This window comes from Meleagris gallopavo, chromosome 21 (assembly GCF_905368555.1).
Source record: "Meleagris gallopavo chromosome 21, MGAL_WU_HG_1.1, whole genome shotgun sequence".
In the NCBI taxonomy this organism is placed as follows: Eukaryota; Metazoa; Chordata; class Aves; order Galliformes; family Phasianidae; genus Meleagris; species Meleagris gallopavo.
Window position 1 is genome coordinate 5,899,599 of NC_139424.1, and position 27,349 is coordinate 5,926,947.

A 27,349-nucleotide genomic window follows, 5' to 3' on the forward strand; every position below is an offset into this window, starting at 1 on the left:
ACGTGGCCCTAAATCACTGCTATCTGCCAACAGGGAGAAAAAAAGGGAGATGGCAGCCAAATAGTTTATGGGCCATAAATTACACTGGAGGGAAAAAAAAACTGTTTCCCTGCGCTCAGGAGGACTCTGCCCTGTCCCTCCCCCTTGGCTCTGCTCCCAGCTGCAGGAGGACAGGATGGGGACAGACATGGCTGCTCCGGGACAGCCCCGCTGCACTTCTTACGATGCCATCGTCATCGGGGCCGGCATCCAGGGCTCCTTTGCTGCGTACCACCTGGCCCAGCGTCGTAGGAACACGCTGCTGCTGGAGCAGGTACTGATGTCCTCAAACTTGCCATGTCCCTGGCCCCGATGCTGTGTCCCCAGCTCTGATCAGCAGGACAGGGACCTGGCTGCCCTCTGCCCAGGCATGTGACATTCCATGGTATTCCAGTGCCAGGATGCTGTGTCCTTTAGTGCCAGGACTCTTGTGTCCCTTTAGTGCCAGGGTTCAGGTGTACCCAGTGCCAGCAGCCCAATGTCCCCAGTGCCAGGACCCTTATGTCCCCATTACCATGATCCTGTTGTTGTCAGTGCCAGCATCCCAGTGTCACCAGTGCCAGGATCCAGGTGCCCCAGTACCAACACTCTACTGTCCCCAAAGCCAAAACCCTAGTGTCCCAGTGCCAACAGTCCAATATCCCCATTGCCAGTGATCCAGGTGTCCCCATTTTCAACACCCTACTGTCCCCAGTACCGGCACCCCACTGTCCCCAATTCCAGGACCCCCACACCCCCAAAGCCAACATCCTCCTGTCCCCAGTGCCAGGACCCCAAGCCTTGCAGGGCTGGGTGACACTTGGAGTCGCAGCCACCCCCATGTTCCCATACCCCACAGTTCTTCCTGCCCCACTCACGGGGCAGCTCACATGGGCAGAGCCGCATCACACGCAGCGCGTACCCGCAGGAGCATTATGCCCACATGATGCCCCACAGCTTCCACCTCTGGCAGCAGCTGGAGGACGAGGCGGGCATTCCGCTCTACAGGTGATGGGAACGGGGACCCCACACTGGGCACTGTCCCCTCCCTGGGAATGGGGCTGGGGATGTGGGCAGGGAACTGCAGTTATTTATGGGGCTCTTTAAGGGAAGAACCATTAAGGAAATAAGCGTGTAAATGATTCCTGCAGTGGGGTTGGGGCTAACGTGTCATCCATCAACCCCAGCATCATCCATGCACCGAGCCTCCACTTCCCCAACCAAGGGGGTGGCGTGAGAGGGGACAAGGGATAGGGGATGTGGGAAATGGGATAGGGGATGTGGGATATGGGATAGGGGATGTGGGAAATGGGATAGGGGATGTGGGAAATGGGATAGGGGATGTGGGAAATGGGATAGGGGATGTGGGATATGGGATAGGGGATGTGGGAAATGGGATAGGGGATGTGGGATATGGGATAGGGGATGTGGGAAATGGGATAGGGGATGTGGGATATGGAATAGGGTATGTGGGATATGGGATAGAGGATGTGGGAAATGGGATAGGGGACATGGGAAATGGGATAGGGGATGTGGGAAATGGAATAGGGGATGGGGGTTATGGGATAGGGGATAGGGGATATGGGACAGGGGGTAGAGGGTAGGGGACAAGGAACATGGGGTAAAGGATATGGGTTGAGGGATGGGACAGGGGACACAAGATATGGGACATGGGATATGGGACACAGGACATGGGATATGGGACATGGGTGCCACTGATGTGGCCACTGGGTGCAGGCGGACAGGGCTGGTGGTGCTGGGCCTGCCAGGTGACCCCAAGCTGGAGGGCTGCCGGCGCAGCATGGGGCCCGATGCCGTCCTCGATGCGGTGACGCTGGCACAGCGCTTTCCTGGGCTCCGTCCCCGTCCCGGTGAGGTGGCCCTGTGGGACAGTAGTGGAGGTGTGCTGCTGGCAGACCGAGCGCTGCGGGCGGTGCAGGTGGGTGCCGACACAGGGACAGGGAGGGGACATGGAGGGTGTTCCATCCCTTCATCCCTTCCTCCCCACACAGGACGCGTTTCGCCGGCGCGGGGGCAATGTGCGTGATGGGGAGAAGGTGCTGCGTATCGATCCCGGAGCAGTGATCACTGTCACCACCACTGCTGGGCTGTACCGCGCTCCCCGGCTCATCATCGCCGCCGGCGCCTGGACCAACGCCGTGGTGGCACCGCTGGGCCTCCGCCTGCCACTGCAGGTAAGGCCTGGTGGCCACAGGCGGGGGCACGGCCACGGGCATGGCTGACATGCAGCCCCCAGCCCCTGCGCATCGACGTGTGCTACTGGAGGGAGAAGGAGCCCGGCAGCGGCGGCGCGGTCACCCCCTGCTTCATGGCCACGGGGCTGCCCTACGCTCCCCATGGGATATATGGGCTGCCAGCCCTCGAGTACCCTGGGCTGGTCAAGGTGAGTGTGGCACAGTGGTGGCGGCACCATGGTGTCCCTTCTGTTTGCTCCCACTGAGCGCTGTCCCCAGGTGTGCTACCACCATGGCAGCCCCACTGACCCCGAGGAGCGGGACCGGATCCCTTCAGGCTCCCCCCGTCCCCATGTTTCCCTCCTGAGCAACTTCATCAGCAGTTACCTGCCTGGGCTGGAGCCACAGCCGGCTGTGCTGGAGAGCTGCCTCTACACGGTGAGACCGATGTCCCCATTGCCACCACTACGGGTCCTGGCTGTGCCCCAAGCCCTCCTCCCTCACCCCACGGCTCCCCCAGAACACTCCGGATGGAGACTTCATCCTGGACCAGCACCCCAAGTACAGCAATATCATCATCGGGGCTGGCTTCTCAGGTAGGTCCTGGCTCCCCTGAGGTAGCTTGGGCATGGCTGAACCCCTAAACCTCTCTTCCCTGCAGGCCATGGGTTCAAACTGGCCCCAGTGGTGGGGCAGCTGCTATGCGAGCTGAGCCTGGGTGAGGAACCATCCCACTGCATGGCTCCATTCACAATCAGCCGCTTCCCAGGTGTGCTCCGTGCTGCTCTGTAGGTGCAGTGTCACAGCTGTGCCCATGAAGCATCACTCTGCCTTGTAGTGCATCCCTGCATCCCAAAGTACCACCACCCCCAGCTCCTTGCATCCTAATGTCCTCAAAGCCTACCAGCCTGGTGCCCTGCATCCCTCCACTGCCATACTCCATCACCAAGCACCTCAGCATCCCTGCAACTGCACCCCCACATCGCAGCATTCCCAGTATCCTTGTTCCCTGTGGTTCCACATCCTGGCATCTTTATACCCTGGTCCCCCACATCCCACCATCCCAGTGCTCTGCTCCTATCCATCCTCACATCCCAACACTCCCGCATCCCTTTATCCTGATTCCCTGCCTTCCTGCTTCCTCACACCCCGGCATTCTCATCCCCCGTATCCTCCCATCCAGCACCATCCCTATATCCCGATCCTCCGCATCCTCACATCCTGCCACCCCCACACATTGGTCCCCTGCATTCCCACCGCTCCACACTGTGTGCCAGCCCAGCTCTGCCAAGCAGCCGTTCCCTGGAAGCACACGAAGGCGCTTTGCCAGCGCCATGGAGCTGGAGCAGCGCAGGGAGACACACTCGCTTAGGAGTCAAGTTAAATGTTTTAATGTTAAATGTGCCATTTTATTATCATTAGATCGCTCCCACTTAATGAAAGCGCATTAGCGCAGCATAGCTTTAATGGCGGCGAGCGCCGAGCTCGGCCCATTTGTTTAGAGATGTCAGGGAGAGGGGTGGGAACTGCCTGGTTTGTGGGGGCGGGGGGGTACAAGGGGCCTCCATGGTGCCAGCACCTGGCAGCAAGCAGAGCCCCCCTGTGGGAATGGGGATGGCACCGGGCTCACCTCTCCGTGCAGCCCATATCCTCACTGGGGCTCTGCACACCACGAAAAACCCACCCTCCAAAACCAATCCACCCTCACCCCAAAATGGGGCACGCAGAGCAGGCGTCACCAGCCAGAAATGACGTTTCTTTATTTTCGGATGGAAAGGAATGGGGTAGGAAGGGCTGCACAGCTGTAGTGCAAAACAACTGGTGGGGTGGGGGGCAATAGGGGAGGCGACTGCCCATGGGGGACCCCGTCCCCACGTCCCCTTTGTGGCTGTGGGGCGGCTGGCCCCGAGGCCCGGCCAGAGACGTCTTTGGCTCAACTAAATGGGGATGAGGAGCATGGAGGATGGTGTCCGGGGGGGTATTTTAACTTATAAAATAAGGAGACAGCAGGCACTGAGGAAGAACTGATGGAGCCGCCGGGGACAGATGGGGTGGGAGGGGTGGGCTGCCCCCCTGCACGAGGGATGGGGATGGCAGTGTGTTCCTTCCCCTTTCTTCACCGTGCAAAAAAGAAATAGTGGCTGCCCGGGGGGGTCCCGAGGAGCCCAGCATGTCGGGGCCATGGGAAGGGTGGTGGGGGCTACGCGGGGGTCTCGGCGGTGCGGCTCTCCGTCTCGCCATCGCTGGTGGGGCTGTGGGATGAGCGCTCCGTGCTTTCTGTGGCATCCAGCTCCTCGTCCCATCGGTCATAGGAGAAGGGTTTCCGGCAGCTCGGGGGGCTGTGGGGAGAAAGAGGAGTTAGGAGTTGAACCGCTGTCCTGACGCATCGAGGCTGCGTCGTCTCCTTGGGTTGTTTGTGAGAAATGGGGCCGTGCCCTCCTGTTGGGTAGAGAGAGCCGCACTGAGTGGTGGCAGTACCGAAAAACATTGGGTTTGGGCTCAAATGGGTGACTGGCCATGGCTGTGCGTCCTGATGGAGATGTGTCCCAGCCCTGAGCCAGTGCCCAGCAATGTGACAGCCTGGCCAAGGGATGGGATGGTGAGCCAACAGCATTCCCAAGGGATTTTTCCTTCTCCTCCAGCCCTTTTCCTACAGAAGCCGTAGGAAGCAACCAAACCCACTCACCACTTACTGCCAGGATGCCAGTGAGCTGACTGCAGCCCCATTCCTATACAGACGGGGTGCAGGACTGGAATAACCACTCCAATAACCATCTGACCCCATCTACTCACCCACATCACCCCACATCCGCACCCCACACTGGGTGCCGTTAGTACCACGTGCTCCTCCCGGAGCCGCAGCCCCATCTGCCCACCCCAAACTTCCATCAGAGATCCATGCAGCCACTCCAGGACGGGATTAGCACTTCTTGGAGTCCAACCCCACGGCACAAGGATGGAGCAGCATTCCCACCACCGTGCGGCCTCAGCAGGGATGCTCGGAACGGTGCCTGGGCACGGTTAGGGTTAGTGGCACACTCGGGGTCATGCTGCAGGCACACACCGCTCCCACCTCCTGCCTCAGTCGCTCTCAGGCCGGTACAGGTACTTCATCATCAGGCTGTCCACCTGCTTCTTGCGCCGCTTCTCCTCCTTCCTGGCCCGGTCGGGGCGCACCGGCTCCTCTCCCCCGGCCGCCCGCGGGCCCTTCTTCACACTGGAGGTGCTCCGGTAGGAGACGGTGGAACCAGAGGAGGAATCAGAGGAGGAATCAGAGCCCGACTCGGAGGACGACTTTTTCTTTTTCTTTTTGGATTTCTTTTTGGATTTCTTGGATTTCTTCTTGGCGCTCTTCCTCTTGCGCTCCTCCTCTTCCTCCGAGGAGGAGGACGACTCCGAGGAAGAGCTGCTGCGGCGCCGGCCGGAGCGCCGGGATGGACGCGACACCTCGAGGGCGGACGCGGAGCGGCGGAGGCTGCCGGGCCGGTCGGCGGCACCCAGCGGGGCCGCGCTGCGCACACTGCGAACACTGCGCACGCTGCGCCCGTCGTCCCCGGAATCGGGGCTGGAGAGACCCCCGGCCCGCGGAGAGCGGTAGCTGAGCACCTCCTGGATGGCAGCCTCCAGGTCGGGGTCGAGGTAGGAGCGGTGTCCCACGGGGCGGGCGTCCCCGGGGGGACCGTCCTCGGAAGCGGCGCTGCGGGGTCGCGGGGGCACGGAGAAGCTGCGGCCCAGCGGGGGCTGCCCGCGGGACGCGTCATTCGCCTCATCCAGGAGGCTGCGGGCGAGCGAAAGCCGCGAATCGGGGCGACCGTCGGCACCGCTGCGCCGGCTCCGGAGGCTGCCGGGGCTGGAGAGGGCGAAGCTCAGCACCGAGCATCCCTCGTCCCCTTCGTCTCCGTCCTCCGGTGCGCGCCACGAGGCCGACGAGGCTCTGCTCACCGGCGCGGAGGCGACGGAGCCCTTCTCCCCATCGCCGGCCGACAGCGACCAGCGCTTGCCCAGCCCCTGCCGAGCGCGGCCGCTGGCGTCGGCGAAGGCGCGGGCGATGACGGCCGCCCGGTCCTCGTGCTCTGCGCCCCGTGCCCGGCGGGCTGCGCGCTCCGGGGAGGCCGCCCGTTCGCTCAGAGCGCTGAACAGCGTCTGCTCGTCCCCCCGGCCGCCTATGGAGTCCTTCAGGCTCGGCCGCTTCCTATAGCTCAGGCTGCTCAACACCGACACCGGGCGCTCTTCGCCCTCGGGGACATCCGTGGGAGCCGACCTGGTGGGGGCACGGCGCACACCGGGGGGTGGAGAGAAAGAAGTGAGTGCGGGGAACGCGGCGGCACACGGCGGAATTATCGGCGTCAGCGAAAAACAGCTCCATGCAAATGAGGGTATTGTTCCACCCCGTCACTTTGATTCTCCTTTAAAGTGCTCCGTTCAATTTATCTCACTGTCAGCTACCTGCAGCCGCCGCGTTTGATTCCCGACTTCAGAAAACTGGAATTATCTCCAATAACAAAATGTTTTACATCTGCACCGCTGAATAAATTAAACCAATTAAGAGAAAACAGCTCAGATCTTTCCCCCTGCTTGGTAGAAGGCGGGAGAGCCCCCCGGGACGCCCGAATCCCTGCCAGGAAATTGGGTTTGGATGAAAGCAATCTGCGCTCATCAGGAGAGAGCTCTCCCTGATGGCTGTGGGACATGAGTGGGGCCGTGTGGTCCCCAGGAGGGCTACAGCACTGGGATGGTGAAGTGGGGATGGAGGTGTGATGGAGGGATGAGGGATGATGGAGGGATGTGGGATGATGGAGGGATGAGGGATGATGGAGGGATGTGGGATGATGGAGAGATGTGGGATGATGGAGGGATGAGGGATGATGGAGGGATGTGGGATGATGGAGGGATGAGGGATGATGGAGGGATGTGGGATGATGGAGAGATGTGGGATGATGGAGGGATGAGGGATGATGGAAGGATTTGGTAGAGCTGCCAGTGAGAAAAGATGGAGTCCATCACTGCTGCCCATTTGGGGAGGCTGCATACAGAGCTAGAATGCTGAGGGGTCAGGGATATCCCCAAATGTGTGTGAAGCTGTGGACGTGCTAGCACTTGGTTACATGTGTCCCCAGTGGAGACTGAGCTGCTCACCAGATTCACACTTCTCCTGACACAATGCACAATGCCCAGCCTTAGCCACGCTGCCGGCACCCAGACCTGCACCCACCTGCTGCTGCCCTTCAGGCTGCCATCATCTGAGAGCGCTTTGGAGGAGCCTTTGTTCTTGGACAGCCACGACTTCACTCCATCCACACGGTCCTCCAGCTCTGAGTCCACATCCGAGTCACCGTCGCTGGTGGGAGAAAGACAGCGATGAGTCCCGGGATGTGGTTCAGGGATGTGTGACATTGTGCCACCCATCCCCATCCCTCTGCCCCACACCATCTCAGGACACTGCATGCTCTGCGAGCCCCAGAACCACCCCCAGAAGGATGCAGGGCCACTGAGCTCAGCGCAGCCCTGGCTGTGCACAGCCATATAGCCAGAAAATCAACCACGAGGTGGAGAACCACGCGGGGCACGGCTCCAGAAACACGGGGGATGCCGAGCTCACAGAGAGGAAATAAGTGGGTTCATTTTATAGGCTGCCGTCAAGTGCAGAATTACCGCGAGGAAGAGCTACGTTGATGTCCCTGGGTAAACAGGAGTTTAGCAGGCAGAACAGAAACGACTCCGGCACGGCGGGCGCACGGACAGATTTACGGCCCCACCGTGACGGAGAGCCCCTGATTTATGGACAGACATAAAAAAAGCCCTATCTGCCTTAAAACATCTAATTTATAACGGTCGCTGGTAACCATATTGATTGCCTTTAGCACGAAGGTGCCGTCTGCATTGCAAAATCCATTTCTCCACGTTGAGAGCATCCTGGTGTAAATCTCTGCTAATACCCGACCGCGCGCTGCTCTCATTAGGGAGATCGCGGCGCCTATCAGAAATCGAAGCACCGCGTCCCCCCCTGACCCCGCCGGGCTCCCACATCCTAAACGGCTGCTGCTGGGGATGGGTTGGGTAATGCCATCCTAAAGGGCCGCTCCATCTGCACGGCCGTAGGCTCAGCCCATGCTGGGATGGGCTGTTACGGTTCCTATATATGAATCCTCCTTGTTGCATTCAAAGCAATGAGCTGCGCTCCGCCACGCACATCTCCCTCCCCTGCAATACATCCAGGCAATAAAATGCAATAAAATAACCCCCCTCTTCGCCCCTTCCTCCCCCCCCCCCAAAAAAAAGCCCCATAAAACAAACTCCGGGGTGCTGTTAGCTCATGCGAAACTGGGCCAGCAGCATGCAGGGGCCCCGGCCCCAGGGGGGTGAGCAGGGTTAGGGGATGGGGGAGTAGGAAAGAGGAGGTCCTCACAGTTTACTCTTTCTTTTCTGATACTTTGCCACCATGTCCTGCAAACTGGGAGGGGGTGGGTGGGGAGAAACATAACAGAATGAAATCAAATGAAATTAAAATTTAAAAAAAGAAGGAAACCAAGTCGGGCAGGGCGACGAATGGAGAACAAATCAAAGGGGATGAGATGTGATGAGATGGGGAGGGGAAAGGTTTCGCTGCTCTGAGCCCATCTGCAGGGCTGGGCTGGTTTCCAGCGCCCCAAGACCCCACACTGCCCCTGATCCTGGGATCCCTCAGATGTCCTCAGGATTTGTGGCCGGGGATGTGGCAGCAGGTGAAGCTGCACCAGGCTGCGGGTGAAGGGAGGGGTGGGCAGGTGAGTGGGTGCACAGTGCACAGATGGGTGGATGCATGGGTGCAAGGATGGATGGATGGATGGATGGATGGATGGGTGGATGGGTGGATGGGTGGGTGGATGGATGGATGGGTGGGTGGATGGGTGGGTGGATGGGTGGGTAAATGGGTGGATGGATGGGTGGGTGGATGGGTGGGTGGATGGGTGGATGGATGGGTGGATGGATGGGTGGGTAGATGGGTGGGTGAGTGGGTGCAAGGATGGATGCATGAATGGACGAATGGATGGATGGATGGACTGATGGATCAATGGGTGCATGCATGGATGGGTGGATGCATGGGTGCAATGATGAATACACGGATGGATGGATGGATGGATGGATGCAATGGGTGCACAGATGGATGGACAGCATCTTGCCAGGACTGGGCAGAACCGAGGGCCCCCTTGGTGTTTCAGAAGTGGCGAGGAGAAGCAGTGAGCCCAGGTGACGTGCCCCATGCAGGAGCCAGCTCCAGGCACACTCACCTGTTGATGAGGTCCTCATTGCTGTCACTCTCCATCTCATCCTCGATGGCAGCCTGCAGGTCCCCGATGCGCTTGAAGGCCAGCTTCAGGTCTGACTGCAGGCTCTGGTTGGCAGCTTCCAGGCTCTCCAGGTCCATCTCCTACGGGGACAGAGTGGGGTGAGCCTGGGCTGCGGGGAAGGGGAATCCAAATTTGTGGGGTCTCAGCAGTGATGCCCTCACCAGCTCGTGCTTCTTGCGGCTGGCCTCCGCCTCCTTCTTGGCCAGCTCGCCCATCTCCTCCTTGACATCACGGAGCTGCCGCTGCAGCCTCTTGTTCTGCTCCTTCTCCCTGTTCTCGGCAGCTGCTCGCTGGTCCCGCTCTTCCGTCAGCTTCTCCATGTTCTCCTTCAGCCGCGTGGCCAGGCTCTGCGGAGCAGCGAGCGTTCTCCCTGTGCTCCATCCACCCATACACACATGCATCCATTCATGCGTGCATCCATGCATTCACCCTTCCAAAGCTCTGCCCCCCTGCGTGCCCCCCACCTGGCAGAAACACCCACCCACTGTGGTCTTCACACCAGGATGGATCCCAGCCCCATGAATTTACATGAGGGGATAGGAAAGAGGTAGGGGGGAATGAGAAACCACCCCCCAGGGGCCAGGGAAGGGGTAGAACAATTGCAGGAGCTTTGGTGAATTGGAAAAATAGATTTAACTTTGTGTGAAGTAATTACAGCATGTAATGTAGGGAAAAAATAGCTTCCATTCGCTGCCAGCCGCCGAGCCAGCCGCTGCATATTTATGGCCCCGGCAGAGAGAGCGGGGAGGGAAATAACAGCTAGGAAAATATTAAGAGGAGAGCTAAGCTGCTCAGTTCCCCCGGCAGAGAGCTGCAAAGGCAGAATATAAAGCAGGCTGCGTTTAGTGGGGTTGGGAGAGTCTATAATTTCACTAAGTCAATGCGGGGAAATAGCAGCACTTTGCCAGGCTGGGTGGTGGATTACGGTTATCAGCGCCCGCGGGAGCAGCACTGTGCAGCATGGGGGGCCCAGGGATGGTGGTGGTCACAGCGCTGTGACACTTCCATGGGGAGTGAGGATGGGTCTGTAAGGGAGATGACAGTGCCCACCTCCAGGCGCTTGACTTGTGTCCGTTCAAACTCCAGCCTGGTCTCCAGCTCACGGATCTTGGCCTCCTGCCTGCTCACCAGTGACTTGTCCACCATGGACTGCTCCAGGAACTCCAGTTGGCTCTGCAGCCCTTGCAGCTGTGGGAAGGCAGCCTCAGCACCAGCATCCTGCCCTCCCCACTCTGCCCCACCATGGGGATAGCCCCCGTGATGCTGGGGGACCCATAAGGCTTTTAGGTGCTCCCACCCCAGCTTGGCTCCTCACCTTCTCCTGCAGCTCCTGCTTCTCCTTGCTGACCTCCTCCAGCTGTGCCTGGAGGTCGTTCATCTGTGCCAGGTCACGGGATGCCTGCGAGACAAGCTGGGCTGTTAGCGAGGTGGGCAGGGGAGTGGTGTTAAGGGGTGTGGATGTCCATCCTCACCTGGGCCACTGCTGCTTTGTGCTTCTTCATCAACTCATTCATGTCCTCCTGGTCTTCCTCCAGGCGGCTCTGCACCTCATTCTTCTCCCGCTGCAGTCGGCTCAGCTGCTCTTCCAGCTGGGCGGAAAGAACATCACCCACTGCACCTCTGCACCCCACCCTGCCCAGCTGAGCCCCTAGGGAAGGGAGCACAGCACGGGCAGGGGTCTCCCCACGGGCATGTCCCCCTCTGAGTGGGAAAACCCCCAAAATATCCTACCGCTGCTTTGGCTTTGGAGAGGTCATCAATCTGCAGGTGGAGGTCTTCAATCTCCACCTCCATGGACTTGCGGGCTTTGACAGCGGCTGCGCAGGTGAACTCGGACTCCTCGAGCTGCAGGAGCACAGCTCAGCACCCAGCCAGGGGGCAATGGGACACCCCCAGCCTCTCGGGGCCACGCACCTGGTTCTTGAGCTGGGCGATCTCCCTCTTGCTGGGCGCGTTGTTCTTCAGGTGGTCCAGCATGATCTGTGCATCGGCCAGCAGTGCTTTCGTCCTCTTCAGGTCGCGGCGCAGGCGCTTCTCTGTCTCGAAGTCCCTCTGGTTGGCCTGCAGCAGAGAGTCCGTGCCATGCCCTGTGCCATGGCAACCCCCCACTGGGTGCCCTGTGCCCTACCTGATCATTGACTGCAGACAGTTTGCTCTCCAGCTCCCGCTTTTCTCTCAGCACCTTCTGCTTGTCTTCATACTCCTCCTCCAGCTGCATCTCCATCTGCTTCAGCTGCGGCAAGAACCATCACATCATAGAATCACAGAAACCGTAGAACCACAGAATTGTAGAACCATAGAACCACAGAATCATAGAATCTAGAACCATAAAATCACAGAGCAGCTGGATTGGAAGCGATCACAGAGCCAACCCAGCCCCAACTCTCTGCTGTGGGCAGATTGCTACTCATGGGGTTGGCCAGTGCCCTGTCGTGGCTTCGGGCACCTCCAGGGATGGGGCACCCACAGCTCTGGGCAGTGCCTGTGCCGCAGCCTCACCAACATCTGAGTACAGAAGTTTCTCCCAGCATCCAATCTAAATCTTTCCTCTTTTATAGAAATCATAGAATCATTATGGTTTGAAAAGATCACAAAGATCATCAAGTCCAACCACTGATCCATCATCACCACACCCACTACAGCAGGTCACAACTCAGTCCAGCTTAATATGACCCTGGGTGAGCCCGGCTGGGGCCATGGCGCCAGCATCCTGAGTGTGCCACCACGTGCCCTGGGGACGCTGATGACCTGCCGGGCCAGACGCAGTGACTCCCATTTGTGCAATGTGCACATGATGCCCAGGACCGGTCGGACCTGCCGGGCTGCTGGAGCTGGGCAGCGGGCGTGTGGGATCCGAGCACTGCGTGACCACGGCCCCGGCATCTCCTGGGATGTATCCTGGCCCCCATAGTGCAGCAGGGCCACAGGTAAGGCCTACCTTCTTCTGGCACGACTGCCGGATCTCCTCCACCTCCTCGTCACGGCTCTCCACCTCCTTGGCGTGGGTCTGCCGCAGCCGCTCCATCTCCATCTCAAGGCGCAGCTTGGCCTGAAAAAGGAGGGTCCATCAGAGCCCAGGGGATGTGGGGGCATGGGGACACCGCAGCCTGCTGCCCCGCTCACCCTGAGAACGCCCTGCTCCGGGTCTGCCCGTGCCACCCGCCCCGCCGCAACGTGCCGTGCCATGGCACCAGGGGTTCTGGGAACCAGGCCTGACGGCGCGGTGAGGGCGGCCGCCTCCGCGGGCCCATCCCCAGTAATGAGAGCCCTGCATGAAACCACCCCGCCCAGAAACCCTCCCCGCCCACCCTACCTGCTCCAGCATCTGGATGGTGCCAGCCTGCTCATCCAGCTCCTCCTCCTGGTCCTTCGCCTTGGCCTCCAGGTCGCGCAGCTGCTTCTTCACCTTGGCAAGAGACGCCTCGTCCTTGGACTCCTGGCAGGAGATGTCCTGTAGCTCTGCCTCCAGCGCCTCCGCCCGCTGCGTCAGCCCGGCGATGTCTGCATCTTTGTCCTGTATTGGGATGGGGACGTGGCGGTGAGACAGCGGTGTGTGTCACGGTGAGAGGAGCGCTGCTGAATGGGGAACCGCTCACCTCCAGCAGCTGCTTGAGGCCGAACACCTCAGCCACCAGCACGTCCTTCTCACGGCTCAGCTTCTCCCGCTGCAGCCTCTCCCTCTGCGCCTCCTCGTGCGCCTGCGACAGCTCTCCATCAAACCTACACGGCGACAGCACGGCACGCTCAGGGACCCCCATCTCCAGCATTTCCCTCCGGCATCAGCTCCCCGTCCCATCCCTGCGCAGCCACCGGGGTGTGTGCCTGCAGTTCAGCCTCTCCCAGGATGGGATCAGAGGGGTTTGCTGGGAAATCGCTGCCTCCAGGGCTTGGAAAATTGCCCCGGCTCGGTGACCTGCCTTACGCATCCCGGCAGCTAATCCCCATTTTTCTTTGCGCCGGGTAATAAACAGCTGCATTAGCACAGACTCCAATCCGCGGAAATTGAAATTAATTAGATTGGATTCTCTCGCTGTATTTGTGTGCGCGATCATTACCATAATGAGATGAAAGCATCCCCGCTGCTTAATAACGTTAGCAAACTTTGGGGCTGGGAGAGGGGATGGGAAGAGAGCGGAGCTGCGCAACGTGGCACAAGGGTCCCCCGGCACAGGAAAGGGGTGCTCCCACCCTGAGCATCCCTCATGTCCAAAGCAGAGCGAAGGCAGCGCTCCCTGTGTGAAGCACCTTAGCCAAGTGGGAGCTGGTGGGGTGCCCAAGCCCCAGCTAAAATGGTAAAAGCACTCTGCGAGAGGCTCTGAGAGCGATGTCACCACACCACTGCCGTGCCGCACAACCCCACCTGCGCTGCTTCTTCTCCAGGTCGTGGTTGCGGCCCTGCTGGCCCTCCAGGTGCAGCTTGGTGTCCTGCAGCTCGGCCGCCAGCCGCTGGCACTTCTTCTTCAGCTGCTGCAGCGCCCGCTGGCTCTCCTCACCGTCCGCCTGCAGATCTGCCAGCTGTGGGCAGGGCAGGCAGGGGGTCAGCGCTGCGGGGTGGGCATGGGGGGCATGGTGGGGACCGCGGTGCGGAGTGGCACTCACCCTGCGCTCCAGCTGCCTCTTGCCCTGCTGCTCCACCTCCAGCTTGTCCTCCAGCTCCTGTTGCAGCCGCTTCTTGGTGAAGTCGATCTCCCGCACCGCCCGCTCGTATTTCAGCCGCCACTCGCCACCTGCACGGGGAAGTGGGGGCTGAGCGGGGCGGTGCTGCACGGGGCACCCCATGTTGTGCCCACGCTGTGCCCATGGTGGGACGCTACCTGAGTCATCGTCATCCAGCTCCCCGTTGAGCTCGGCCGCACGGATGAGCCGAGCCTCCATCACCTCCATCTCCATGGACTCCATCTGCTTCTTCAGAGCATCGTACTTTGCCTGGGGAGGGGACACGGTGAGCCTCACAGGGACGTGGGGCGGCAGCGGGGGTGGGCAGGGGCACGGTTGGATACCTGCAGGTCCTTCATCTCCTTCTCGGCACGCAGCCTCTCGGCCGTCTCAGCGTCCAGCAGCTGCGAGGCTGACTCGCCCGTGTTGCGTTCGTCTGTCAGCTCCGATGTCAGCTCCGTGATCTGGGGACAGCAGGGATGTGGTAGCGGCAGGGGGGGCACGGCAGCACGCTGCGCCCATCGCAGGGCTGGGACCTACCCTGCTCTCCAGGCGGTCGCTGTTGAGCCGCAGTTCGTTGCGCTCCTTCTCTACTTTCTCAAGTTTGCTCTTCAGCTGCTGGATCTCTTCCTGCAACAGAGCGGTGAGGGAGGGGATGGGGCTGGCAGCACCCCCAGCTCCCCCCGCACGGGGCGGGCAGCATGGGGGCTCCCCCTGCCAAGGGCTGGGCAGGGACTTTCCCAGCACGACTCCAACCCCATAAATGGTACCGAAATGCCTGGCAGCCTCCAGAGGAGAGGGGTCCACGAGCCCCCACAGGAGAGGGGATGGGAGCAGGAGGGGACCGTGCAGCCCTCAGCTCAGACACCAACTCAGTGGGTCAGGGTGAAAGCTGAGCCAGGCAGTGGCTCTGTGCCAGGTGGGGGCACAGTGTCTGGTTCCCCCCTGTGCACGCCTCTTGGCACGCGGTTTCATTTCCATTCTCCACGCCTGCAATTGGGCTCATGCAACAGCCAGCTCTTGGGATGCTAATGACATGCTAATTCACAAATTAGGGAGCAATTTGAGCCTGGTGCTGGGGGCCATGGGGTGTCCTGCATCTCACCCAGCACGGGGTCCCTTCACCATAGTGTCCTTCATCCACCACGGGGTCCTGTATCCACCATGGGGTCCTGCATTTATCACAGGATTTTGCACCCCACCCACTACAGGTTCCTACGTCCACCATGGGGTGGTCATACATCCATCACAGGGTCCCACATCTACCATGGGGTCATGCATCTCACCTACCGTTGGGTCCTGCATCCAACACAGGGTCCCACATCCCACCTCACTGCTCTACCCATCACCAGCCCTCCCCCATCCCCGCGGCACGGCGATACCCACGTCTTTGCCACGGATCTGCTCCTCAGTGAGCTGCACCTCGATGAGGGGCCTCACGGTGGTGAAGAGCTTCCACCAGGGCCAGTTCTTCACCCCTTTGTTCTTCTTGATGTTCTTCTGCACGCAGCGGATGGCCAAATCCTGGATCTGCACCGGGGCACGGCGTCAGGTCTGGGATCACCGGCCGACTGGGATGCGTGGGTGCTCAGCACCCCGGCACACTCCCCTTCATTATCAAGCAGGCTAATTGCCCCTGCCTTATCTATCCAATTGCCTCCAGCACCGAGGTGCTGCAGCGATGCCTATTTTACGCAATCTTTAATTATAAAGTGGGAGCTGGCACCGCTGCTCCATCCCGGCACCGTGGGGCAGCACCAAGCCCACAGCCCCACAGCCGGCCCCACAGTCGGCCCCACAACTCCCCACAGCTCAGTGGAGGCGGGAGGGGGAGGCGCTGGGCCAGGCGGCAGCAGAAAGGCTGCACTGCCCATTTTAGGCGAAATTGTGCGCAGAGGAGCGGGGAGGGGAGAAGCACTACGAACCTTCCTCTTCTTGAAGTGCTGCCGTGCCAGGAAGCCCCTGCACGCCGCCTGGAACAGGGTGATGTTCCTGCTGGTCTGCGCGTCCCGCTGCTCCTCCAGCCTGGCCAGTGAGCCAGCACGGAAAAACACCTGGAGGGGGGAGCGCAGTGAGATGCCAGCATCCCTCCGGTGTCACACCAATGGGAACAGGGTGCTCTCCCCTCGTCTCCAGCTCTGTGGCCCTCATCCCGGCGTGGGTGGCCCTGTGTGGGGCTTTTGTTCCCCGAGGAATGGCGTAGGGGGAGTGCACAGTGCTGCCCTTGTGCCAGGCACCCGCCCCTGCCCTGTCCACAGAGAGCAGGGAAGTCCCTGCAGGGCTCCTACCCGGCTCAGACCCATGTGATAGCTGCTCTTCTCCAGGTCCAGCGACTCCAGGAGCTCCTCGACTGCCTGTGGGGAAGGAGAAGCATCAGAATGTGGGACACAGGGTGTGGGATGCGAGATGTGGGGGTGCAAGGCTGCGTACCCGCTTCTCATCCACCACGATGTAGTTGCGGCCGTGCTTCTTGGTGAGGTGTGGGGCCAGCACGTCAAAGCGCCGCCGGAACTCAGCAAACACCATATGGTCAGGGTAGCCTGGAGTGGGGAGAGCAGGGCCATGGGGCAGCTATGGGGCAGCCAGAACACCTGGGGGACAGCCAGGCACACCCCCGTGCCCTTTCCTTCGTTTGTTCCTTGCACGGAACGAGGCTTTCCTTGGCCGCGTTGAACAATTTTGGCCAAGATCTGGGGAGAAAGCAGCCTCGGGGGAGAGCAGAGACACGTGTGTCACCCGCAGCCTGGGAGAGCTGCCAGCAGCCGGGCAGCACCGGCGCAGACACCCAAGTAAGGCCATGTGTGTCCCCAGTGTGACAACAGCTGGGGGGAGGACACTGGCAGCAGCACTGCTCCAAGCGAAGCTTGCGCCAAAGGGGATCCCCAGGGGGACCCGAGGAGAACGCACGGGGATCTGACCCGCAGGGGGGGCTCTCACCTTGGCGGTACATGCGGAGGGCATCGAGCAGGCGGGAGCCGCGGAGCTGTGCGCGCAGCAGGGGCACATCCAGTTGCATCAGCCCCGCGGGCTCGCAGTGCTCGGCAGGCAGCTCCAGCTCACTGCCGCTCACCCGGCGGCACGGCGGCCCTCGGGGGTCCCCACCGCTCCCCGCCGCTTTGGGTAGGAAGCAGTGCACAAAGTGCAGCTTGGATTTCTTGATGCTGTCGATGAGGGCATCCTATGGGGACAGGAAAGCAGTGACACGGGAGGCGCTGTTGGGGTCTCACACCCGTGCCACTGCGGGTACCCAAAGCAGGGTGACAGGATGCACAAACATGGCGGTGGGATCCCCCCAGCCCAGCGTCTCCTGCTCACCACTTGCAGCTTGACCTGGATGCACAGCGATTTCTTCTTGACTGCGGCCACCCCGGTGGTGAAGGTTTTTCGCATGCTGGTGGCCCGGCGCAGGGCCAGCTGTGAGCCCCCTTCCAGCCCTGCCACCGAGCCCGACAGCACCAGCGCCGAGCTGCCGCGCCCCGCAAACAGGCTGCTGATGATCTTCCTGGGGGGTACAAAGGCATCGTCACCCCCAAAACCACCTCCTCCAAACCGCCCCCTGCTCTGCACCGCCAAACTGGGGACCCTGCTCACTTCTGTGACTCCTGAAGCAGCACGGAGGCGTTTTGGGTGGCCGGATTGTGCTTGACGTGGTTGAGCCAGCCCGTGGCATCGTAGTGCACCCAGTTGGTGCCTGAGCTGTGGCCCAAGAAGAAGTGCCGGGGTTTGTCGCTGGGCAGCAGCGGGTCATGCCCTGTAGGGACACAAGGTACTGCTGGGCACGGGGACAACAGGTGGCTTGGTCAACACATCCAGGCAGTGTCGGTCCCCATCCTAACCTTTCTTGCTCCCCTCCTGGGGGCCATAGTAGGCCAAGAGCCGCTCCAGCAAGGTGTCCTCGCTGCCGCCTGGCTGCAGGGCCTCCTCCTCCAGCAGCCACAGCAGCCCCCGTGCCTCGTCAGTGCGCGCCAGTGAGCGGACCTGTGGGCGACACTGCACTTACACCAGGGCCTGGACGCCAGAGGGGATGGGGAAGAGTGGGGGGAAACCTGGGCTGCATGTGCAACACAGGCAGCAAAGCAACTCTGCACCATGTGAGGCAACCCCTGCTTAGTGTGCACCCAGCGAAGAAAGGCAATAGGCAGTGCAACAACCTTGCTGGGGAGCAAAATAATGCACTCAGGTAAGTGAAAAGCCAGTGTGGGGCCAGCGCCATCAGCCCCACTTGGTTTCTGCAGCCCCATCCAGTACTGGAGCGGCCTTGGGACTGGTGCACCCCAGGGAGCAAAGCAGCCCAGGGATTAAAGCACCCTGGGGACAGGGTACCCCAGGGAGCAGAGCACCCCAAGGATCTGTGCACCTTGGGAACTGGAGCACTCCAGGGATTAAAGCACTCTGGGGACAGGCGCACTCCAAGGACTGGTGTGCCCCATGGACCGGAGCATCCCAGTGATTAAAGCACCCTGGTGACCAGAGTACCCAAAGGATGGATGCACTCTGGGGACCAGAGCACCCTGAGGACCACCAGAGACCCTCGCCATCCTCTCTGCAGCCTGCTGCACACATGCAACCTAATTCTCTTTCCCAAGCCTTCAGAAAGCATCTTATATCACCTTTTCTTCCCCTCATTAGCACTAATGCCTCCAGCTCCTCATCCACGCTATGGGAGCAGGTCTGGGGGATGGAGATGGCCACAGCAAAGCTGGAACCCAGCTGGGATGGTGGCCATGAGGAATGTGGGTGCTTACCAGTGCCTGGTGGGAGGGCTGGTCTACAGCAGCTACAGAGCCCCAGGAAGTGGGCTCTGTGTCAGCCAGGGCGAGCTCTATGTTTTCCTGGAGAGGACGGACAGAGAAGCGGTTAAAGACTGTGTGACTGCAGACCAGCATTAGGGATGCTTGGGTCTCAGTTCAATTGGATCAAGGCTGAGGGGGTTCCCACTGCCCTGCTACTCTGGACTTTGGGAACCCCTATGGAAACTCCAATGGTGCAGAGAGACAGTGTCAGAGCTGATTGGGTTTGACTCGGTCTGGATCGATCTCTGGTTAGTCAGTTTGGGAAGTAAGGGGGATCACAGGGACTTGACAATGCTGGAGCAGAAAGAAAAGGAGAGGAGGGGGTCCCAGTGGCCAGGGGGTCCCTGCTACCTCCTTGTAGCGCTCCAGCTCCTGGGCGAAGGTGCGTTGGTGGAAGAGGAGCTGCAGGCGCTCCTGGGCGTAGTTGTGGCACAGCTCCTCAAAGGTGGCCCCTCGGCTCTGCCCCACCACCTCGGGGTTCTGTGCCCCAGGGGTGTCCACCACCGTCACTGAGCACACCGAGTGCTGGCTTGACTTGAGTGCCCTGCAGGGGACAGCAGGTGGATGTGTGGATGGATGAATGCTGCCAGACTCCCAGACCCCTGAAAACCCCACTCTATACCTATTAAGCAGAGAGATAAGCAGGGTGAAGAGCTCCGAGTACAAGCCTGCAGCCATGCCCTCCAGGCACTCCAGCGCTGTCAGCTTGGGACCTGCAGGAGGGGATCGCTGTGCCCTGAGCATCCCTGGCCATATGCCCCCCAGGGCCACCTGCACCCTACCTGTGCCATCACCCATGCCCGGCTCCTCGGGGCCCTGTCGGAAGGAGGTGGAACGCTGCAGGCTGCCCTTGGGCTGGTGCTTGAAGATGGAGGAGGAGAGCTCCTCCAGGCTGCAGCCCAGCAGGTAGGCGGCTTTCTGAGCCCACTCGTGTCGTGCAAACTGCTTCCTGCCAGCTAAAGAGGAGAAAGAGAAGTTCAGCACTGGTTGTCACACGTGTGGGGCTCTGTTGCTATACCCAGTGGCCACAGGGTTCCCCATGGTGGGTTAGGGTCAGGGGTGGCATGTGAAAGACATTCCTGAGGTGGCATTTTGGGGCTCAATTAGAGGAGATGAGGATAAGGAGCTTTTTCCCTCTGCAAGGCAGAGCCACGCTGGGGACACAGAGACAGCCCTCTCCATTGCTGCCACCCACAGAGCCCTGAGATGGCGCAGGGCTCTGAGCTGCCCTGGTCTGGGGACATGGCCCTGCTCAGCCACCATGACGTGGCAGGACAGACAGATGGGCACACAGATGCAGGGAAGTGGGAGCAGGTTAATGGTGACACAACAGAGGGAAGGCAGTGGCGCAGGGGATGGGGAAGGCAGGGGCACGCGGAGAACAGGACATTACCTTCGTCGGCGTCTGCATTGCAAAAGGGCAGCATGCACCATGCAAACAGAGACAGGGGTTAGAAACAACGGCACGGCACAGCGCGGCACGCAGCATAGGGATGCCCAAACCCGTGCCAAACTCCAAACCAGGATGTGGGGATACTCCTCCTGACCAGGTTTTGGAGCACTCCCCACAAGCAGAACGTAGGGATGCTGCCCATAACTGGGATTTGGGGATGCCCCCAGCCCCACGTAGGAGCTCCCACACCACCCTTACATCCTCGCAGCAGTGCTGCAGTGGGGTCCTGCTGCCCTCTAGTGCCTCAAAACACCCTGAGGACAGTGCAGTGTCCTTCAAACCCCTCCAAAACACAGCACAAATGGGGCTCTCCTCACATTCCTTTCTCATCTTTCTCCCCCCTACGCGCAAAATCCCTTGCGAAATCCCAGGCTCTCCTGTGAGCCTGAAAGCAGCAAAGGAGGCTTTCAGCACCTTGACGGTGGCACAAGATCCCATAGGGAGAAGAGCAGCCACAGAGGCACCCAGCACCCTGTGAGCCCACCTGATAATAAATTTCCTGCCCTCAGTGAAGGAGAGGAGAGCTGTCAGGACAAGTCCAGGTGCCAAGAGCCAAGAGGACTGCACTGGAACACCCAGCAGACCCGAGCTCAGCTAATTAACGCATCCCGGCCCCAAGCAGTTTGTTACCTTTGGTGGCTCCAGCAGCCCCCAGATGGTAGATGGCCCCCAGGACCAGCCAGAAGGCTTTCTGCTCATCGCTGGAGATGCCCATCACCTTCATGGCAGCCTGCAGCTTGTTGAACTGCTGGGTGGCCTTCTGTTTTTCCTCTGGCTGCAAGGAGCAAAGAGAGCCATTGGCACACAGTGCAATCCCTCTGCCCATATCTCCCCATGTCCCCCGCCCCACTGCAGCCCCGACCCAGACCAACAGCACACAGGACCTTGGTGAGGGGCACGATGCCAAACACGTTGTTCTCCGCCAGGTGGTTGAAGTGCAGCTCTGTCCTGTCAGAAGAAAACCCCCAGGTTGGTCCCCACTGAGGTAGGAGCCTCTTGAGCCCCCATCAGGGCCGCACTCACCGCAGGGTGCTGTCGGAGCAGGCCAGCAGGTAGTAGAAAACATTGAAGGTGGCCTCGTTGGCCGGGCGCCGAGCAACACGTAGCTTCTCCAGCAGCAGCGTCTGGGAGACAGAGAAAGGATTGGGAACCATCCCTGGGGGACACATTCCCACTAAGACCCCCAGCCCCAGCCTGGGCCTTGCTGTCAGCCCTGGGTCCCCATGATGGCACAGAGGTATCTGTGCCCTCCGTCAGAAGACACTGCTTAATACAAAGATCTGAGTGAGCCATGAGCATCTCTCCTGGTGCTGCCGAGCGTGCTTGGCATGTACCTGTTACCACTGGAGCTGCCATTTTAAGGGCTGCTGCTATCACACCAGAGACAGACCCCCTGGTATCAGCGCAATCCAGCCAGCAAAGGGAGCCAAACTAATCTGTGCTCTGCCCTCCAACTGCCCGTGCGCATCAGGACGCAAAGACGTGAGCGAGCACAGTGTGGCTGCAACCACAGTGAGGCTGTGGGTCTGCAGAGATCAGGAGAAAACCCCCGTGGGATGGAGCCGCTCTGGTGCCCAGGAGGCTGTGCAGCCCCTCACCTGTATGGAGGCAGACGCCACCTGCCCAGCCTGGTCGAAATCCAGGGAGATGATCTGGGAGAAGCGCGTGGCATTGCCGTTCATGCTGGTGCTGCTATTGCCAAAAGCCTCCAGGACCGTGTAGAGCGCCTGCCACTTCTCCGCTGCGGGAAGACAAGCGGGGCGGTGCGGTGTGCGGGGCCGGCGGCGTGAGAAAGCGAGAGAGCAGCACGCCGTGAGCGCAAAGCATGCAAGGGGACTCACCGGAGAAGACCTTGCCGGTGCTGCCGGCGATGGTGGCGAGGTACTGGATGAGGTGCTGGCAGTTGGTGGTCTTGCCACTGCCGCTGGCACCCAGCAGCACCACTGCCTGGTCCTGGCGGCCCATCAGCATGCTGCGGTAGGCGGCCTGCGCCACGGCGTAGATGTGCGGGGCCGTGTCCTCCCGGCGGCACCCCTTGAACATGTGCATCACCTGCGGGGATGGCACTCAGCACCCCGACCCCGAGCGGCGGCGGCTCTGCGAGGTGACGTGTCCCCATTTCCCCCCATCCCAGCGTCACCTTCTCAGAATACATGGAAGGGGAGCTCAGCGGGTTGATGACCACCATGGCGGGGCCGGCGTAGGTGTGGATGAGGTTGCTGCCATAGCGCTGGCGCAGCGTGTGCAGGACGCTGGACTCGTTGAGGTAGAGGAGGCTGGCGAGGTCCTCCGCGCGCTCACAGGACGGAGGGTTCGCCTGGCAGCGAGGAGGGGGTCAGGTGGAGAACTGGGGTCCCCTCCGCTCCACAGCCCCCCCATCCCACAGCCCTACCTTCTCCACGTCGTCCTCTTCCACCTCCAGGACAGCTCCGTCGTGGTCCAGCTTCACCTTCACCTTGCCCTCGGGCAGGGCGCTGGGCTCCTCCGGCCGCAGCTGGCTGCCTGCGGGGGCACGGGGTTCAGCGGGGTCCCAAAAGCCTCCCATGCCCCAGCCAGACCCTGACTCACCCAAGGAGAAGCCGTCCTTGTGCACCAGCCACACCTTGTCGGTCTCATACCAAGCCTCCTCAGCAGCAATTTGCTCCTCTGTCTTGGCCTGAGGGACAGAGGGACAAAGGGACTGGAGGGAGCCCAAACCCACCTGACATCCCGCTGACCCAGGAATCCCTTGGGTGGGATTGGAGCCCCAGGTCCCTGCCATGGAGAGGACAGACATGAAGTCACAGTGACTTCGGGGTGCATGCATCACGGTCACCCCCGTTCCCAAACTGCAGCCCCATGCTGGGATGCAGGGACACATGGTGTGCCATGGGACACGGCGTGCTGCAGGGACACAGGACACGGCACACTGGTGGCCATCCCACAGGTGTGGGAAAGGCCAGGCTGGCACTTTGGGGACATCGCTGCTATCTGCTAGCAGGGCGAGCCCCAAAGACAAACCTGAGCTGCAGCAGGGCTGGGGCCGACGGGGGCTGAGGGAGCATCCTCTGCTTGTCCCTATCGGGGCCAACAGATCGGGAGTGAGTGTAAGAAGGGGCACGCTGCCCCGCAGCGAGCATGGGGGAAGCAAACAGCCTGATGGCACAGCACAGCCACCCAAAGCCCCCGGGCACGGGGCCAGCGCTTGGCCACAACGGTGCTGAGGACACATAGAGCTGGGGGTGCACAGTGACCGTGAGGCTGCCGACAGGTGCAGGTAGGCACACTACCAGGGATGGTGCTGCATGCTGGGACATGCAGGAAAGCAGGGTGCCTTCCTGGCCCCCCTGTGGTGGGGAAAGCCTTACGCTCCAGCACGAGGCGCGGGCGCAGATGCCGGCCCAGTGGCACACAGAAGACAGCGGGAGGGCGGCAGGGGCAGAGAGCTGCTGAGGACGGGGGTACGGTACCTGGCTGGGGGCCGGGGTGACAGGGTCCAGCTGGCAGCAGCGAGAGAGGAGGAGAGAAAGAAGAGAGGGGTGAGAGGCAGAGAGCAGAGCCGGCACAGCCGCGTGATGCACGCAGGGATGGTGACACGGCACAGTGGCTCCCAAGGCCACGTGCACCGCTCAGGGCGGCGATTGCCAAACCTGCTGACTGCAGCCAGCAGCACCCAGTGTGGTACCATGGGGCCAGTGGCCAAATCTGGGGGTGCAAAAGCCCCATGCGAGCGCACGCAGAGGACAGAATAACATTCCCATCCCTACCCCTAACCCTAAGCCCATCCTGCACAGCACAGGGCCGTGCTTGAGCATCAAACCCCTCCACCCGAATTACAGAAGCAGAGAAGATCCTCTCCAGCCGGCGCTGGGCCTCCTCCGATGGGCTCAGCTGGGGCGTGGGGCCGGGCGCAGCCTGGAGGCAGAGCACCATTAGCAGCGGGCAGCTGCCCTGCAGCCCTTGCTGGTGGCACAGAGGACATCACCAGCACTTGCTCAGCCCTACAGCCCACCGGGACCAACACCGTCCCGATAGTGGGACACCCACAGCACCCAGCACCGCCCCGGGCAGCCCTGCAGGGCACGTGGCACTGCAAACCCTGCTCCCACACACCTGCTGGGGGGGTCCCGGGGCGGTTTTTGCTGGGGTCGGTCGCTTCTCACCAGGCTGCTGCTTCTTCTCGACATCAGCACGACGGGGAGATAAGGGGCAGTGTGACGGGGTGCACCCCAAATTACGTCCCCACGTGTCACCGCACACCCCGCATACCCCAAAACCACTGCACGCCATGCGGGTGAGCTCACACCATGCTCTGCCACACAGGTTAGGGCACCCATGCTGTATGCACACGCGCTACCTTGTGCCTCTCCAGGGCGGTGGGTTTCGGGGCGGACGCCTTTGCCGGCTCCGCTTTCCCTCCCGAAGGCCGTGCCGGAGGCTCTGGTGTGGCTTTGGCACCCGGGGACACAGCCGGCTTTGCATCACCTGCAGCTGGCTCAGGGGACTTCTCCTCCCGCCTGTCCCCCGGCCGGACCCGTGCCCGGTGCTCTTTGGTTTTCCCTTTGGCCATGAGGTTTGTGAGCCCTGCTGAGATCTCATCTCTGGGCTCCGGCTTGGCGGGAGCGGATGGTTTGGCCGGGGGCGGCGGAGGGGGTGGCGCGGGGGGGACCGTCTCCTCCTTTCTGGGGGGCGGCACGGGTTCGGGGGGCTTCACCTCACCAGCATCGTCGCCAGGCAGGACTCTGCGCACCACCTTCCGCACCACCCGCACCACTCTGCGGCGGGACAGCCCCTGCCCGTCATCCCCCTGCGCATCGCCGCCCGCCCCGGGTCCCTCAGGCCCATTGGTGGCCCCGTTCAGCACCGGCTCCGGGCTCTTTGCGCTCCCTGCGGGTGGGTCGGGGCTCTTCCGGGGGTCGGGCTTTGGGGTTGCGGGTGCCGCATCCTTCGCAGCGTTTGGGCTTGGGCTCTCTGGCTGCAGCCACGAAGACAGCAGGGGGTTAGTGGGGATCGGACAGAGCACTGCCCACCAGGACAAGGGGTCAGCCCCCTCCCTGCCCACCCTACAGCTCCAAGGGGAGGGCACGATACCGACCTCCCTGTCCCCACACCCAGGAGCCTGTCAACCCCTGAGCTGCAGGTATGGGGCAAAAAATCACTGTGCTCAGCCCACTCTTACTGCAGCGCATGGGGCAACCTGCAAGACATCCCCTTCTAACAATTATGGCAGCTGCTGCATTAACTCAGAGCAAGCACTGAACCTCTGTCCTGCCACTCTGTGGGGCAGGGACCACAGTCCACCATCAAAAGCACCCACACCCCACATGCTGCCCCGCAGCAGCTGCAGGAGGGGGATTTGCTCAGAGGTGTGCCCCAGCCAAGGGCGAGCCCTAAGCCAGCCCTGTGCGCCCTGCCCCATGCCCTGCAGCACTTACAGCCCCGTCCTCCTTCCCGGGTCTTTTCACAGCTAAGGCTTTGTCCTCGTCCTTAACCTGAGGGTCACAAAGGAGAGGAGAGCATTTCAGCCCTCAAAGGTGCACTGTGGGGACAGCACATGGCCCTTCGTTGTGGCACTTTGGTGGGAGGGGGGGGTGCAAAGCCTCAGCACGGAAATCTGCAGGATGGGGTGGAGGGTGTAAGGCACAGCCTGGTTACAGCAAGCCCAAAGCAGGAGGGCTGCACTGCAGCTGGATGGTGCGGCGACTGATAGAGCCCCTTCACATCCCCGTTTGTGTTAGAGTGAGTTAGTGCTGGCGATGTGGTTAGGGGTCGTGTTAGGGGGTGCCTCAGTGCTGGGGGAGTTCCGGCCCCAGGAGCACTGCCATGGGTGTGATGGGTGCTGGGGGGCAGTGCAGGGTGCGAGCAACCACGAGCAACACTTCCCTTCTGCTCCCAGAACGCAAAGCGGGACGAGAAGGCCATGGCGATGTCTCATGGAGCCGCGGCCCTGGCTGGGGGAAAGAGGCAGAAGTGAGCGGGATGGGGCTGGGGACCCAGGGACCCTGAGCTGAGCCAGCCCTGTTCGTAGGCAGCGCCTGGGGATGGGAACTCATTCTGCAAAAAAAGCCGCTTCTCTCACCCCCCAGCGCTGCGCACCGTGCTGCAGCCCACGGCTGTAAGCAGATGCCGGGGTGAGCGCAGGGATATTTCTGCCCCGCGCACGCGCTCCGCACGCCGGGGGTTATTCTGAGCCCGACCCCGTGCCAGCAGCCGGGCAGCCCCCAAAGGGTCCCACTGCCCCCACACAGCACCGCACCCCGACACTTGGCGGGGCCGACGCGGCTCTGCCCATTGGGGTGCCGCAAAGAACCGCCCCAAAGCACGGAGGAGCGCCCTGACCCATGTGGGATCGCAGCACCCTCCCCTCAGCACCTGGGCCCCCTCCCACCCTCCTGAGCACGGCGCTCCGGGCACAGAGGCCCCCTAACCCTCTTTTCCCCCCACGCCCCCTCTCCAAGTGGACCCGACAACAGGGTCCCCTCCCAGAAGCGGCCCCCGCTGCTGCCTCCACCCCACTAAGGGAGTGCCCCCCCACTGCCCCGAGCTCCCCACCTTACCGCGGGGATACAGGGGGTGAGCGCGGCGCGAGGCGGTGGGTGAGGCTGGCGGCGGTGCGGGGACAGCTGGGCTGATAGGGCCACCCTAAAAATAGCCAAGGAATGCGAGGGCCCCGGCGGCGCGCGCAGCAGGCGGAGGGCGCACGGAGGGGGGGGACGGGAGGGCAGCGGGGCCTCTCCCCCGCTGCTGGAGGAAGTGATGTGGGCCCTGAGGCTGCTTGGGAAGCGTCCGGCCCCCGTCCCGCTGCCCGCCCCTACAGTGCTGTGTTGAGGTTCCTCGTGGCACCGCATTGGGGTGGCCTCGAGGAGTAATGCTGGGGACAGAGAGCCCTGAGCCCCGCGGGGTGGCACGGAGGGTTGTCCTCGTGCC

General features: G+C 61.5%; 2 protein-coding genes across 26 annotated transcripts in view; one reads left to right on the top strand and one right to left on the bottom strand.

Moving 5' to 3' along the window:
* Positions 1-145: 145 nt before the first annotated feature.
* PIPOX (pipecolic acid and sarcosine oxidase) lies at positions 146-3,613 on the top strand. The gene is made up of 8 exons (XM_010722119.4): positions 146-313; positions 878-1,026; positions 1,756-1,957; positions 2,031-2,213; positions 2,276-2,422; positions 2,493-2,651; positions 2,734-2,809; positions 2,875-3,613. The coding sequence occupies exons 1-8, from the start codon at positions 176-178 to the stop codon at positions 3,003-3,005; spliced, it is 1,185 nt and encodes a 394-aa protein (XP_010720421.2). The 5' UTR covers positions 146-175; the 3' UTR covers positions 3,006-3,613.
* Positions 3,614-4,413: 800 nt separating this feature from the next.
* Positions 4,414-27,349, bottom strand: part of MYO18A (myosin XVIIIA) — a 29,412-nt gene continuing 6,476 nt past the window's right edge. The window contains exons 1-49 of one of the 25 annotated variants that reach the window (XM_085241114.1): positions 26,980-27,119; positions 26,305-26,373; positions 25,858-25,913; positions 24,780-25,397; positions 24,536-24,598; positions 24,260-24,337; positions 23,893-23,922; positions 23,444-23,500; positions 23,012-23,099; positions 22,836-22,945; positions 22,584-22,760; positions 22,285-22,495; positions 22,042-22,184; positions 21,467-21,567; positions 21,328-21,391; positions 21,074-21,218; positions 20,384-20,395; positions 19,773-19,946; positions 19,613-19,703; positions 19,342-19,534; positions 18,943-19,029; positions 18,034-18,175; positions 17,789-17,948; positions 17,513-17,699; positions 17,135-17,375; positions 16,628-16,737; positions 16,486-16,551; positions 16,123-16,251; positions 15,584-15,727; positions 14,738-14,827; positions 14,542-14,661; positions 14,356-14,467; positions 14,141-14,268; positions 13,902-14,056; positions 13,138-13,261; positions 12,855-13,055; positions 12,480-12,590; positions 11,670-11,774; positions 11,456-11,602; positions 11,273-11,386; positions 11,014-11,130; positions 10,857-10,940; positions 10,592-10,729; positions 9,703-9,888; positions 9,482-9,621; positions 8,620-8,664; positions 7,426-7,551; positions 5,287-6,474; positions 4,414-4,552 (exon numbers count right to left, since the gene is read on the bottom strand). In XM_085241114.1, the coding sequence (XP_085097240.1) occupies positions 5,295-6,474; positions 7,426-7,551; positions 8,620-8,664; positions 9,482-9,621; positions 9,703-9,888; positions 10,592-10,729; positions 10,857-10,940; positions 11,014-11,130; positions 11,273-11,386; positions 11,456-11,602; positions 11,670-11,774; positions 12,480-12,590; positions 12,855-13,055; positions 13,138-13,261; positions 13,902-14,056; positions 14,141-14,268; positions 14,356-14,467; positions 14,542-14,661; positions 14,738-14,827; positions 15,584-15,727; positions 16,123-16,251; positions 16,486-16,551; positions 16,628-16,737; positions 17,135-17,375; positions 17,513-17,699; positions 17,789-17,948; positions 18,034-18,175; positions 18,943-19,029; positions 19,342-19,534; positions 19,613-19,703; positions 19,773-19,946; positions 20,384-20,395; positions 21,074-21,218; positions 21,328-21,391; positions 21,467-21,567; positions 22,042-22,184; positions 22,285-22,495; positions 22,584-22,760; positions 22,836-22,945; positions 23,012-23,099; positions 23,444-23,500; positions 23,893-23,922; positions 24,260-24,337; positions 24,536-24,598; positions 24,780-25,397; positions 25,858-25,913; positions 26,305-26,344 (7,140 nt within the window). In that variant the 5' untranslated portion in view covers positions 26,345-26,373; positions 26,980-27,119 and the 3' untranslated portion in view covers positions 4,414-4,552; positions 5,287-5,294. Of the gene's footprint in view, positions 4,553-5,286; positions 6,475-7,425; positions 7,552-8,619; positions 8,665-9,481; positions 9,622-9,702; positions 9,889-10,591; positions 10,730-10,856; positions 10,941-11,013; positions 11,131-11,272; positions 11,387-11,455; positions 11,603-11,669; positions 11,775-12,479; positions 12,591-12,854; positions 13,056-13,137; positions 13,262-13,901; positions 14,057-14,140; positions 14,269-14,355; positions 14,468-14,541; positions 14,662-14,737; positions 14,828-15,583; positions 15,728-16,122; positions 16,252-16,485; positions 16,552-16,627; positions 16,738-17,134; positions 17,376-17,512; positions 17,700-17,788; positions 17,949-18,033; positions 18,176-18,942; positions 19,030-19,341; positions 19,535-19,612; positions 19,704-19,772; positions 19,947-20,383; positions 20,396-21,073; positions 21,219-21,327; positions 21,392-21,466; positions 21,568-22,041; positions 22,185-22,284; positions 22,496-22,583; positions 22,761-22,835; positions 22,946-23,011; positions 23,100-23,443; positions 23,501-23,790; positions 23,923-24,259; positions 24,338-24,535; positions 24,599-24,779; positions 25,398-25,857; positions 25,914-26,304; positions 26,374-26,979; positions 27,120-27,349 lie in introns of those variants that run through there. The other 24 variants (XM_085241109.1, XM_085241113.1, XM_085241115.1 and 21 more) reach the window with 24 other exon arrangements.

Coding starts and splice junctions, on each gene's coding strand:
- PIPOX (XM_010722119.4), top strand. CDS start 176: ATGGGGACAGACATGGCTGCTCCGGGACAGCCCCGCTGCACTTCTTAC. Junction 314..877: donor ACACGCTGCTGCTGGAGCAG/GTACTGATGTCC, acceptor CATACCCCACAG/TTCTTCCTGCCCCACTCACG. Junction 2,652..2,733: donor TGGAGAGCTGCCTCTACACG/GTGAGACCGATG, acceptor CGGCTCCCCCAG/AACACTCCGGATGGAGACTT.